This window comes from Corythoichthys intestinalis, chromosome 4 (genome assembly GCF_030265065.1).
Source record: "Corythoichthys intestinalis isolate RoL2023-P3 chromosome 4, ASM3026506v1, whole genome shotgun sequence".
NCBI classification, from domain to species: domain Eukaryota; kingdom Metazoa; phylum Chordata; class Actinopteri; order Syngnathiformes; family Syngnathidae; genus Corythoichthys; species Corythoichthys intestinalis.
The window spans coordinates 19,916,582-19,931,409 of record NC_080398.1 but is presented as its reverse complement, the minus strand read 5'-3'; the positions used below and the strand labels follow the sequence as shown (position 1 = coordinate 19,931,409).

General features: G+C 41.1%; 1 protein-coding gene across 2 annotated transcripts in view; it reads right to left on the bottom strand.

The window, feature by feature from the left end:
• The window catches only part of LOC130914406 (CUGBP Elav-like family member 3), a 68,160-nt gene extending 54,941 nt beyond the window's left edge, over positions 1 to 13,219 (bottom strand). Inside the window, exons 1-4 of one of the 2 annotated variants that reach the window (XM_057833566.1) lie at positions 12,705 to 13,219; positions 12,476 to 12,507; positions 9,568 to 9,834; positions 6,674 to 6,756 (exon numbers count right to left, since the gene is read on the bottom strand). In XM_057833566.1, coding sequence (XP_057689549.1) covers positions 6,674 to 6,756; positions 9,568 to 9,712 — 228 coding nt within the window. In that variant the 5' untranslated portion in view covers positions 9,713 to 9,834; positions 12,476 to 12,507; positions 12,705 to 13,219. Of the gene's footprint in view, positions 1 to 6,673; positions 6,757 to 7,276; positions 7,336 to 9,567; positions 9,835 to 12,475; positions 12,508 to 12,704 lie in introns of those variants that run through there. The other variant, XM_057833567.1, reaches the window with a different exon arrangement.
• Between the last annotated feature and the right edge of the window lie 1,609 nt (positions 13,220 to 14,828).

The following is a 14,828-nucleotide window of genomic DNA, read 5'->3' as shown; positions in this document are numbered from 1 at the left end:
GCATGCACACACTTCAGCCCTTCCTTGTCCCACGATGAGCGCAAGATCTAGCTATGAAAATGAGTTTGTGAAAAACTAATCATGCAGCTTAACAAGTGGAGCTGCGGAGGAAAAGGAGGTGTGTGAGGAGGTGGGGGGGATAGTGTGAAACGGTCAAAAGGGTCAACTAATCAAGAAGAGGGGAAATGAAACGTGGGTGTGGGGGAAGGTGGGGTGAACCGAGGGGGAACGACGACGTCGAGAGGAGGACTTAGGAGAAGGGTCACCATAAATGACTGTGAAATGAGAATCCGAGGAGGAAGAGTGAGTGCGCAGCCAAGGGAGGGGAAAAAAAAGAGGACTAAAGGACATTAGGGAAAAAGGCGCATGAAGGGATACCATGGAGATATTTGAAAGAAGAAAGGAGTGAGTGGTGAAAGGGACGCTTGTGAGCAGAATATTCAGTCATATTCCATTGGCACCCAGGAGAGAGAGTGTAGGACATAAAGGGAGAAGATGAACAGGGGACAGAAAGGGATTTGAATGGAAAAGGAGATAAAAGGGGGGAACGGGAAAGCACAGAGGGCTGAATAAGGAAGAGATGAAAAGGATGCGACAAAGGGATGATATGTGAAGAGAAGGATAAATTGTCTCAATCTGGTGAAAGGGAGCAATAAAAAAGGTGACAGGTAGAGAGTAGAGACAAGTGACAGCTAATGAAATATTAACATAAAGGTTTGTTTGTACGGTGATGAACTAAAGTGGCCACTAAAACTGATACCTCATGACTTTATTGGTGGGATAAAAAGACTAAAAAAGTGTCACAACACTGGAAATCATCAAAAAGGATTATGCAAAATAGCCATAATGCTCACTAAAAAGATTTTTTAATGAGCCCCAATTTTGTCTGAAAAAAAAATTATTGTCTACATACCAGGCAGAATAAAGTATAATAATAATGAAGTCAGTGCAATGTGCCTGTCACGTGGGAGAAAGGTCGGTGGATGAGTCAAAGGACGCGATGTAGCGCGAGACACGCGGCAGACAGTTCGGAAATGATTTTTACATAAAGGTCAGCCCACACGGAGGGCCCCTAATTGGATTAATGCCACACTTCACCTGCTGTGTTTGCATGTGCGCTCAAAATCGGAGATCATCCCATGATTACAACACACATTGGGGAGTGCATATATGCACGAGTTAAACACTGTGTAAGGCCAGGCAAAAAACGGAAGTAGAGAAAGGCAAAAAGACATCTCGTTTATGAATGACAGTTCCAATTTGCTCAACCCAAAATGCGAAACAGCTTTCGTCTCCGTTTAAGATCGAAAAAAAGATAACGCAACACCAGAAGATGTAACTTTTGAAGAGTGTGCGCCTATTCGATTTTTGCTTCTTTATAACTAAGTGTTCACGAGCTGTATGCTAACAGATCTTGCTACTGTTGTAGCCTATTGCGAAGACAAAACAAAGCATTTAAATATTTGTCATTGGCACAGAACAGTGTGCGATATGCATGTGTATATGTAAGTATGATTAAAAAAAAATTCGCCCCACATTTCGTCACTTTTTTTTTTAATTGACATACTGACACTTTTCCCAATGAAGACGCAAAATCAAGGGTCAGAACTTCATCCGCCATTTTATTTTGCCTCGTAGCCCCAAACTGATAAGCCCGCAGCCTTCTCTGGCATTGTGACACATTCTGGCTGGCAGTTCGTAAGTTACCTTCAGCACAAATGAGTGTGAGTATAACTGACATCCATCACAATATGGCAGCATCTATGAGTTGTGTCGTGAGAGCAGATCCCAATATAGATCAATAACAGTATGCTGAGTTTCTGCGGTATCTGATACCCTGACGTTTCAAAACCTTTGTAAACCTTCAAACCGATTATCGGTACATCGCTGACCACAAATAATTCATCTTCTTTCCTCTCTGTAGGCCTCCATTAAGTGCCGAAAATGAATTCCAAACTCCAAAAATTAGCATAGAAAATGCAACCTGATTGTGAAGGCGACCGCGTCATGTTTTGGGCAAAAGACGCATCTCTTGCGATTTCAATGTCGCAGTTGGCTTCCAAACTTTACACTTTCATGTACAAATTTGCTATGATGATACGTTGTGGCTTTGAGTACTCCACGACAAGGCGCTGGATTAAAAAAAAAAAAAAAAAAAGTACAAATTTCAGGAATATGACTAAAGGATTCATTTCGGCTGGATATTCATACTGTTGCGATTGTTATTTAGTATGTGTTACGCCCGCAATGGTTCATGGATAGCTGTGGCAACCATGACTGAGAGTGGTGGTTGCCACTATTATGTTCTGGTATTTCGCTGTCTCTTGGGGTAGTGCAGTTTATAGGGCACAAGAGCAGCAAGTGTGAAACACAAAAACCCTCACAGTCTTCTCCACGTCGCAATACTGTACACAGTGATGTATAAGTGATTGTGCATTAACCCCTTTGTCTGTTTACTATTACTACATTCCAGCTGCATCTCTAAGGAAGTATGTTTTATCTGCCATTCGATTGAATTGCGTTCACATTACACAAACCTGAGCAACGTTCGGCCATCCTGCTCAATAAATCCAGCTAGCATACATCCCCAAAAAATTCACGGAGAAGCCCTGGTTTTGGGGTTTCTAATGTTTAGATTTAAAAAACTTTGGCCCCAACAACCCAGCACAAGTAGTATGCCCGGCACCGCAAGGCCACACTGCTAGTACTAAATGTATGTACATTGTAGTTGCGTGCAGAACAGGCCCAGATTTCGCACAGGGTAATATTTAGGGGTGTGACAAAATATCGAAATGGTGAGATATCATGATACTTTGTATCCCAACAGGTTATCGATATGCTCCTGCCAAGAATCGAAATATCGTTTTAAAAAGGTGTTGTCTAAAATAAAAATAAAAATGAACGAACAAGTTGCTACCAAAATCTTCCATCATAATAGTGTCTCAGTTAACTCTAAGGCTGCATTGACGGTGCTTGACGCCCAATTCATTTAGACTGGGAACATTCGTTCATTCGAAACTGGAGCATTCACAGTCATTCTGTCCGATTTTCAGGGCATTTACAGGTCACTTGCTGTTCATTTTTGGGCATATACAGGTAATTTTCTGTTGAATTTGAGTCACTGCCTATTAATTTGGGTAATTCCTAGGTCACTTCCTGTTCTGTAACTCAAAATAAACAGGAAGAGACCCATAAAATACCCCAAAATCAACAGGAAAATGACCTTAAATGACCCAAAATTACCTCATTGCCTGGCATTGGCTGCCACTACCGGCCATAGACGTTCAATCCGTTTGAAGTGGGAGGGATGGCAGCGAATGAACGAATGTTCATGCCCATGAATGCCACCCTCCCAGTTCAAATGGATTGGACGTCTACAAGTGATAAACTCATTCCAATTCACAGCAGAAGCTTGTTTTCTGTTTTTTAGTTGTTTGTAGAATATCCTAGAATGATTTCCTGACCAATGTATCGATAATTGTTGTATCGCCATATCGTCAGACCATCGTTATTGTGAGCTCTGTATCGCAAATCGTATCGTATCGTATCGTATCGTCAGGTCCAAGAGGTTCCCACTCCTAGTAATATTTGTGAGAAACATGGGAAAACATTATTATTTTATAGATCTGAAGGCATGTTGTAAAGTTTGACAACCCCTCATTTGTTTTGCACCTTCCTGACCGTTTGCCAAAATGTATATGCTTAGTTTTATTACCAAGTGGTTCTTTACGCTTGCTTTTTGCTAGGAACGTTACTTAAAACATCCTGTTGACAGATGAGCCCAATGAGGACAATAAAAAATGGATTTACTCTGGCGAAAAAAAAAGTTCCAAAATGACAAATAGACATTTGGAGCTTCCGCTGTCCAAAATGGAGGGATTACATTATGCACATGAATATACCCCATCCCCCACAAGAGCGTTCTATTCAGGCTCCAACCACTTTCACAGATCTTATCAGTCCACTTGCCTGCAGAGAAGTTGCGGGAACTGAAACTCCGATCGGTGGTGCGGCGACACGGCCAGAATGAGATTGAGGGCGGCTCAGGGATCGCAAATGCACATTCTCTCCACTAACTGCCGCAAAATGGTTGAGATAAGAGGAGAATGCCATTTCTACGTCACCTATCTCGGTTTTTCACATCCCTCTGACAGCGCCTGGAGCGCCGGAAAGAAATGGGGTTAAAATAATGCAAACTATTTCAAACAGTTACCGTAAAATCCCTTTTTAACTGCTGGGGAAATCAGGTCAGAGAAGCGAGGGGAGGGAAAAACCAGAGTGGGAGTGACAGAGAAGCACAGCGTATGAGACAGTCACAGAGCTCCATCCATAATGAACAGTGTCCTAGCCCTGCTCAGCTGCAGCACACGATCCCTCACCAGAGACCGAGGGAGACCGAGATGAGACAAAGGGGAATGGCCACATTAATTACACACGCTCTCCAGGCGGCAGCTATCACCGGAGGCTAACAGAGGGGGCCGGCGGAGATGGACAGACTGAGAGGGACGGCGAAAGGGAGATGATGATGCACAAGTAGTACCCTTTGTGTCCCCTGGGAGAGGGAGTGTTTGTCCTTAGCAGCAAGACGCCTGCTGGCTGCTCAGTTATGTCACGCTGTTATTAATGGTGGCTCAACTTCCAGTGGCAGGGGCACAGGCATGTACACACGCACAAGATCACTGTTTTTGGAGAAGTGCTGCAACAATTAAACGATTAACTCGAGTATTCGATAAGAACAAAATATTTGAATTAAATTTTGTTACTTCGAGTATTCGTTTAATTAAAGTGGCATTGTAATGGTTTATTTTGAAAGAGTTTACATTTAGTTTTATAGATTAGGGTGGAAACACCTCTGGTCCGCCTCATTTTAAATGGCTGAATCCAACTGCTCCCTGTTAAGACAAATGTAAGCTAAGTTTATGTTTGGGCTAATGTTTTTTAATGCATTCGTAATTTAGTTAAAAGGTATATTTAGTCATTTTTGGGTGGGAATATGAGTCTGAACCATTTGTTAGGAGCATTGTTAAAAAAAAAAAAAAAACTTCAGTATTTTATAGCATTTCAGCTAGCGGACTTTTGCTATGTAAGTTAGCCCATCGTTCTTTTGTTGTACATAGATCCTCATTTATTTATTTTTTATACCATTTGAGGCTCATCCCAGGTATTTTAATTTTTCATGTTCCTTACCTGATTACTCGATTATTCGAACTAACTAGTTCATTGATTAATCGACTTCTAAAAATAATCGATAGCTGCAGCCCTACAATATAGTGGAACCTCTATATTAAGATGCCAAGAAGACTTTTTTAAATGCCCGATTTAGTCAAAATGTCACCATGGAACAGCACCAGTAAGGACCAAGAACAGGCGCAACTGACAGTTCTCCACACACTGCAACAACTCGGTGGCCTTTGATCCAACCAACCACAGAAGGGATGAGTTTGTGTTTTTTTTTTTATTTTATTGTGTTAAAGAGTGGCTAATATGGGTGTAAATCAGTCATTTTTGACGATATGATCTCGATTCTTCAATACTATACAATAATACAATACAATATTTGCCGATTTTTAAAAAGTCTGCCATGATTCATTAATTCAAGGGCCTTCAATCGACTTAATATAATATTATGTGTACATTTAACCCTTTACAGGGCACTTATTTAAATACTATGAAATTTTTAAAAAAATCAGCTTGAGAGTGGTTTTGAGGGCCAGAGTTTATTTCGGTTTTCATTCATTTTAATGTTATTAATTCATAAATGTATACTGTGTATATCAGTGTTGTTTTTGGCAGCCCTTTTAATTTTCGTCTTAGTCCTTTGGACATTAATACTTTTTAACGTCAGTCATATTCAAGCCGTTTCAAGATGTGTTTGTCTTCGTCTAGTTTTTGTTAACAAAAACTAATTAAGACTAGTTTTAGTCCACGTTTACTCCTTATTTTCGTCTGTAAAACTCAAAAGTTTCACTCTAAAAATAAATAAATAAATAAAAGTTTCCAACTATTTCGAATGAACTTTGATAGACGATCAGATATTGGATCATCTACACGTGATAATACACACTCAGCAGGAAAATGGTACAATACTTTACATTGATTTTACCCACCTGTATGTAAAGAAAAGTTAGTTAGTTTAAGATAGTTTAAGAGGAAGTTCACCGTTAGCAATAGCCTAATAATAACGCGAATTCTATGCTAACGCTACGAGTTACATTTAGGGTATGATGATCAATCAGCACAGACCTTTAAAGGCGAAAGTGACTTGCATATTCTCTCTTGCCAAATATGAAGACAAATCTTACTGCGTGTCTCAAAACAAGCAATGCCGAGACCAGAGAGGACACTAGTTGGTGATTTGGGGGGGCACAGCACGTCACATGAGTGACACAACCAGACACTACTACGCTGTAGGCTAACCACAAATTTTTTTTCGTTTCATTCTCGTCCCATCAGACGAAAACCGGCATTCGTGTCGTTGTGTTTTAGTCTCACAAGACAAGTTTTACGCTAGTTATCCTCTCGTCATCATCATGAAAAAATTGCGTTGTTTCATGACAAATCATTTCCACTGTGTGCAGTGTAGGATCAACTTTACATAGTACGTAGATTGATAGTCATACTTGTTGCATGTAGGCATGAAAGGTGCACTGTCTGGCGCGTGATGTCCACTTACCCCTGGTAGTGTTTTCTGCTCGTGAAGGGCGCTCTGGGCTTTCAACGCAGACTCCCTCGCACAGTACGTCAGAAACGCACATCCTGTCACAAAGAGAAGGAGTAAGGAGGGGAGAAGGGAGTGGAGTTAAGGTATAGTGGGTCAGGGAGAGGCTCAAATATTCATCACTCTCTATTGGAGTCTCTGTATCACCCCCCTCTACCACTACACACATACAGTATATAGGAACAGCGTTTAAATCATTTAATGACTCCTACAGGATTTGCCCTCCCTGATTACTTGTCAGCTGCCATGAATTATTGCAGGGCTCATTTTGCGAGGGGGGTTACAGATATGAATATTCATGCACTGCAACTATACCTAACAACACCATGATGATGCACTTTAGAGCAGAGGACACTCCACGGCACGTCACAGTTCAGAACGGCACGGCACGAGTCAGCACACACGACAGCACCACAGACGTGTGCGCGGGGCTAACGAGGCCTCGCCGGCTCAGCGCAGTCGCTCACGTCTATGCCGGCCCCATATACCAACCACTAGGCATGCCTCACGATCACTCCAAATACACCCCCACCCCCGCTGCTTGCCTATGGGCTGTACCTGCGTCTGTGTGTGTGAGGAAGGCTGGCCACAGCCGTTTACTACACCTGTCACCAGCACTAAGACAACAAGATTAGCAGCAGGTTAGCATCCCGGTAACAGGCTGATGAAGTTAAGTACGTCAAAAAGGAGACGAGGTGCCATGGTTAGGATGAGGACAATCACAAGGACTGTGGGTGGACAGAGCGACGTCACAGATGACAGTGGAGCCGACAAAGTGGAACGTGGAATAATAAACTGTCATGATGACTCACTGAAAACGTCATCGCAGCTCATTTCGATCAGCGTCGATGGGCTCAATCTGCATGTGTGCTTTTGGTTATGGCGGATTTTTTTTTTTTATTTGAAACAATTTGTTTTGATATTTGTGTTTAGTTCACTTATATTCACTTGAATGCAGCTACTGCGTTACGTACATCCCTTGCGTGCATTTTATTAACAATAGCTACAAGCTTTGCTAGTTTATCGACAGGTACAAAGGATGTTCTAAACATAGTTAAGTATTATAAACTGAATTTATATGGCTTGACAGCAGCTGGCTGGCACTCGTTTGCTTAAAATCCGGAAATGTATTTTTAGCACGTGTAAAAGCTTATGTGCATTTTGATCGGTTGTAATCCGTGGGGCTGTTTCATTACAAAATTGCAGTTTGTGTGAAAACTGCTGCGAAACCCCCTATACTGCGCATGCATTCGGTCAAGTGCAAGTAGCACAGGAGGGAAAACTTAAACTGTAATAGAGGCAACAGAAACAGAATTATTTCACCTGTTTTTATGTGTGAAAAAAGCAATTAAACTTGATCGTGCTGAACATTGTGAAACATGTTTAAGCAATGGCAATAGTATATTGTTCATGTTTTTAGGGAATTAAGTTAATTTTGTCCTGAAGTTGCCAGGATTTTGAAATTTTAACTATTATAAGTTATTATGAACCATTTACTAACAACACCCAAATGTAGTTTTTTTTTTTTTCTCGTTTTAACAAAAAAACAAACAAAAATACAACGTAAGGCAGAGAGCTGGTACAGGTTTTTTCATATATCGAATATAAGATGTCGCTATCGCGCGTTGAACCCAATCACTAGACAAGGTGAAAATGCAGTTAAAATCTGTATATTTGTTATACCTTCTTTTTAGCATTACTTTGGCCTGGCAGGGGCCAAGGAAAACCTGGTGGGCCCGCCAGGCTTATAAAGCACTTGGGAAGTCCTGTGTTATGTTTTACATAGAGTCAAACTGTATGGTTCTTGCATATTAATGGGTTTTTATTGGTGTTAAATTGTCAAACATTACAAATATCTTATGTTACTAAGTGTGAATAAACAGGATACAATGCCCAAGTTTTTAATACGATCACCATTTGCATTTTTATTGAAAGTAAACAAAATCAAGTCATGCTTTTGGGTGAAAAAACATCAGGGCCTTTATTTTAGAGCCATATCGACCAGCGTTATTTACTGGTTTTGGTTTGGTAGATAATCCCTGTTTTTGTTTCCATTCCCATTAACCTGATAGGAATCTCAGAACCAGTATTGACCAGCTTTTTGGGAACAAAAGATTTCGATGTAAATCTTCTGTGAGTAATTATGTGCATTTTAGTCCATCTGTTTGTAATGTCTGACGCACTGAATTAAGATTTTGACTGCTCTGTTAGGCACTAGCTATCTGTTCATCAACTGTGACCAAAAGTCAAGAGTGTCTAGTTACTTGACATTACTCGTTGTTTTTTTTGTAATTTTATACCTGAGCTAGTTAATGTCACAAAAAACAAACGCGACATGCTCAACTTTGTTGGTTCCACTTTATGTTAACAAGGGACAAAACACGCACACATGCACACACACACACACACGCAACACCCACCCACCCATACACACACGCAAGCATCTTATGGTCCATCTCATTGCTTTTAAGAGGAGCTTACTGTGGCCGAGAGGATTCTCAAAACAGCAGATTCTTCCTCTTGTATCACACAGGCTTACAGGCCCATTACACTGATTGGCGCATACAGCCTAATCTGCTTCATAACACACTCACTCGCATACGCACACACGCACAAGACCCCCTCTGACAGTGTGTATTTTCTACAGTTCATCTCAAGTTTGCTTAGTGTATACACGGATTAAAGTTAGACATGACATCTTTACATAATAGTCTCCTGTGTATTAGGTCTGTAGAGTGTTCACTGTTTTGTCGATGTCATGCTGCAGGACACGAAAGGAGCTGTGACTGTATCCATGGAGATATTTATCTAGTAGTGCTTTAGATGTGTGTTGTGATGGCGAGCCTCACCTTTGTGCATGCCGGTGTATTTGTCCTTTATCACGGTGAGCTCGTAGATTTTGCCAAACTGCTCAAAGATGGGTTTGAGGTCCTTCTCCTCCAGATTCCGGGGAATCTGCCCCACAAACAACTTGATGGCGTCGGCCTCCTTCATCGGGACGGAGCGTGGGGCTCAGTTACTGCCGGAGGGAGGGGGTAGTGGGAGGGGGGCCGAGGACCAAACAATTTAAGAGGCGGGTATCCCCAAACCGGAGGAGTGGCTGACGCTGAGTTGATCTAAATGCAAAATACAAAATGTGATGACATTCATGTGTTTAAAAATATGGTTCAAGGGCCACTTGAGGCCCACTTTATTTTTGTATAAATTAGACGACGGATGACAGTTAGAACATTATGGAAAAACTAGCATTACACTACAGGGAAAAAAAGGGGAAAAAAGTATTTTAATGATGTTTTACCTGTGTAATGAAATAGTGTGATGAAGTCAGAAAGATTCCCCTCGTTAAAAATAAACAAGCATAGTGCTCAATAGCTAAAGTGGATATTGATTATGTCGATCAGCGTGTGCTCACCAAGGTTCGTGAACAACTTAGTTACTTTAAATAGAACAAAACTCTCATCGGTAGCATGGTGGTAAAGCAGCTAGCTTACCAGCCACACAGTTGAGAGGTTCTGGTTTAAACTTTTCGAGCTCACTTTGTGTAGTCCCTATTTCTTTCATGCTTTTAACTATGTTAGGCGTGTAATCATGTGGCTCTTTTTATCTTTTTGCTGTGAATTTTGTTATTAATAGACCCCCAATCCATTCGAACTGGGAGGGCTATCAGCGAATGAGCGGTTTATTCGCTGTTAGCCCTCCCAGTTCAAATGGATTGGACGTCTATCGCTGTCAATGGCAGCCAATGAGTTAAAGCGCAAGACAAGACCGTGATCAAGTGCATCCTAGAGGAAATAATCTTGTTTAATGAAGTGAAAAGACACAGAATTTAAGTTTTTCTGATGTGTAAAAGTAGAGAAAAATGTAAATTATGGCCAAAATTTCCCATAAGAAGGCAAAATAGCCATTGTCAGACATTTTTAAATGCCGATACTATTTCAGCCAATCAAATGCAAGTATCTCAGATTGTTCCACAAACTCGTCACGCATTGGCTACCCGCTGTATTTTGCGCTGTCAATGGCTTGTACACGCTATAATGGGCCGAGGACCTGAAGTAGGTATTGTCCGAGTTTCAGACGGAGAAAAGGGAAAGACAGAAACATATTGCACAGGTACAGAAACTATTAAATGTTTGTGTCTATTTTGTACTACTTTTTGAGCGTTTATGTGCTGTACGCGCATGCGTTTGTCACACAATGGTTGCATGCACAACCTCTGTCATTTTCTGAGTTTAAACATTTTCTCAGTTATCATAGTTCTAAGAAATTTGTGATTTGCGATTTATTCATTGAGCACATGAAGGTAATTTATATGATGTCTTGTCTTTTTCTTTAACACAGGGCCTCTCCAAGGTTGTGTGTTGTGCCCCTTGCTGTATACCGCCACACTAGACATGTGCCAATTACCGGTTTCAAGGTGTACCGTGGTATGAAAATGTCAAGGTTTTAAAACCGCATACATTTTCCAACCTACCGTCCCTAAGGTATTAGCTATTTTTTATGTCCCAAAAATGCATGGAGAAATCCCTCGCTTGCAGCTGCAAGGCTCAACCCTCCCCCACCGTTTTTTTCTCTCAGTGTCAGTGAGTCAGCTGTGCTAAACAATGGCTGGAGGAGGTGAAACTCCTGAAAATTTTCCCCCATTGAAGAAAACATAATCGCTGGTATGGGAATACTTTGGCTACAGAAAAGTTACAGATGGCCGCAATTTAGAGGAGGAGGACCAACCGACATGTAAAACATGTTTGCGGAGGGTGCTTGCCGAGGAGGCAATACCTCCAATATGTTTTCGCATTCATACAAAATTAAAGGTCAATCAACGCTGTCACGAACATTTCCCACCAGCTACGAGAGTTAACTCCAGCGTGTTTAGTGTGTCTAGCAGGGGTAAAACCTGTGGTGTTTTTCTTTCTCTGGCAACTGTCTGTGTTGAGAAAGAGATGTAAACTTGGTACGAGTCACACACATGCTTTTTATGAAAATAATATAAATATTTTGTTCTGATGGTAATAATGCGAGGTGTGGGTTTAGGCTCACCTAAAGGCCTGCATTTATTTGAATTTTCTTTAAATTTTTCAGTTATGTTTTTGTTACTTTTTTATTTTAACGTAACATTACACTTATGTTCAAATTTGCTCATACAGTATGTTTTGAAAAAGTTTTTTTTTTTTTTAATGTATTTTTTTTTTTTTTTAACCCAGATGTCTCTATGTAACACATTTTAGAGCTGAAATTGTAATCCCATGATACCGTAAAACCGTGATATTTTGACTTAAGGTTATCATACTGTCAGAATATCGTACCGGCACATGCCTACTCCACACCTGTGTCTGTCTGTCACTGACTAAGCCACTTTAAAGTGACTTTTAGGGTGTTAAATAATCAAAAAAACGGACAATTTTTTCTGTAGGTCAAAGGAAAAGTTTGTAGAAATATGTATGAATATTCCAAAAGGTTTAACATTTGACCCACTAATGTTTGGTTGCAAGTTCATTTGCTGAAATTCTTAAAAATATATAACCATTAAATATCTCAAATCAGCTTCAAAATGCACAACTCACTCAGTAGTGATTATGTTTGTGTGTGCGCCTGATGACAAAGAGCCGGCGCACAGCTTCTCCTGGAACAATTATGCAAATTTTAATGAGCCAATCAAAAAACAATAATGGCACTGTTTCCCTTCGATCAAAAGCACATAAATGGAGGGGGAATGAAAAAAAAAACTAAAAGCGTGAGCGCGCGCGCGTGTGTGTGTGTTACCTTTCAGGTGGAGAAAGCAGCCGTGGGGTTGCCTACAAGTGCAGAAAGGGAGAACAACATGATTGCATCGGACGGGCTTCTTTGTTTAGGCAGCTGGAGGTTACAACACGGATGTCAAGGGGGGCTCCCTTTGCTCTTTGTCCGAACCCCCTCCCCTTTACTGCTTACCCTGCCCTCCTTCCTTATGTACACATTCACAGTGGAGGGAAAACACGTTTAAAAGTCTTACCTCAAAGCAGGTGAAGATTGACACACAAAACAGAGGGATGCTCGTGTCGTTGTCTTCCTCTCCCTGTGTCCCGTCCTCTTGTGTGGATGCTCCCCTCTCTTCTTTGTGCCTCCTCCTCCCGCCTCCCTCCACCACCACCTCCTCCTCGGTTACTACAAGTTGTGTTTTTTCAAAAAAAATAAAAATAACACGAGGGACACTCTTCGAACTGGTGTACTGAAGTGACAAGACGAGAACTTTTCAGAAAAACGCCGAGTCGGCTCGCTCGAGCTAGCTTGCTTTCACTTTCACGACGTGCTGATGAACTAAATGGCGGGCGAAAAGCATTAATTGCTGCTCGTTAAATAAAATTAAACGGGGTGTTTCTCTCCCGCGTTCTAAAGCCGTCTCGTTGGAAGTCTTGTCGTGACTGTTCCGAGCTGTTCTGGCTTTTGTTTTTGGAGGGGCTAAATGTCTTGTTTGTCTGTCTTGTTGCGTTTCACCCGTGCGACGTCTGCCTTCCTTTCCTTTCTCATCCTCTCTCGCCGGTATCTTCACTCCCCCTCCAGCTGCCCCTCCCCCTATCTGAGTCTGTGACGTATCTCTGGAGACCGTCGTCAAATAGTAAAAACGTTCGCACAAATTATACTGCTACAAGCTTTCAAAATATTACATTTTGATTAACATTTGAGATAATTTTAAACACAAATTTAATTTTCAACCAAATAGTAACGATTTGACATTTTTAAGACATGTTTTACGCCAATTTGCGGATGAGTATTTGTAGACGTTGCCTTAGAGTCGACGCCTATTGTTCTTGCCTGAAGCCCTGGCCTTGGTGCTGAAACTATAAACTCCCTTTTATTCCTACTCTTCCTATGGGAGGTAAACACTGTATGAAAACACCAAAGAGGAGATAAATCGTCGAAATGAGAAATCATGGAAGAGGTGTGTTTGTAAAGCGCCAGGACTCGTGTCACACAAGATATGTTTTAACCCATGATAGGACAAATGACAGTTTTGTAATTGAAAACAAAACAAAAAAAACTTAACCCCATGGTAACCTTGCGTCTACATACGTGGACAACATATTTTGGGTTAAATCGGCCAGTTAGTGTACAGTTAGATGGAATTTCCTGCTATACATTGCTGCTTTTCGCACCTCCTCCAGCGCCCATGGGACAAAATTAACATTGAGTACTCAAGTGTGGACTACGTGACCCAAAATCTGATGTCCACAAATATGAACCTCAATCTTGATTACAATATTATTATTTTAATTATTACTTACCATTATTTGTATAAATATTTTTTTAAATAAAAAAAACAGTCATAAAATGTAAATAACAAAAATAAATAAAAATGAACAAAAAACAAAAAACACTCGTTTTCACCTCCAAAACGCTCTAAAGATGTTTGTTTTTTTCTAGTATCATATGAAGGAATCTGACCTTTTAGCCCAGTGATGTCCAAACTATTCCACATAGGGCCGCAGTGGGTGCTGGATTTCATTCCAACAAAACAAGACCACACCTTTTCACCAGTCTAATGTCTCACAAGTGTAATCAGTTGATTGCAGTCAGGTGCTGCTTGTTTTAGAACAAACTTCATTGGTTAAACTGTCTGTGCTCGATTGGTAGGAACAAAAACCAGGACCCACAGCGGCCCTTGCAGACAGGTTTGAACACCCATGTTTTAGCCAGACTGCCGGAATCTCACCAGCCAAACGGCCGGAACCGTGCTAGTGCAATTCTAATGACCCAGGCTGGCGGAAACCCAACAACCCGGCCAAAAGGCCGAATTCCGCACTCTCCTTAGTCTTAACTCCTTACATTGACTCAATTTTAAAAGCTGGAAAAAGGCTTCGAAACATAAGTTGACAATTTATTCCAAGTCTGCAGCAATCATACAGCACAGAGAGACTCAGGCAAGGAGGCAAACGGGATCCCGGGTCACCATATCATAAGTCAACAAAAGATTCCCGAGAAAAATGACAACTATCAGTTAAACATTCAGTCTTTTAAAGGCTCTGGTGAGGCGGACTGTGGTCCGGAAGAAGGGTGTGTTTAGGCGTTGTTTAGGATTTTTAGAATTCGGGTGTTACTGTTGTCAGGGCAATGAGAGTGAAGAATTTTGCCATCTTCA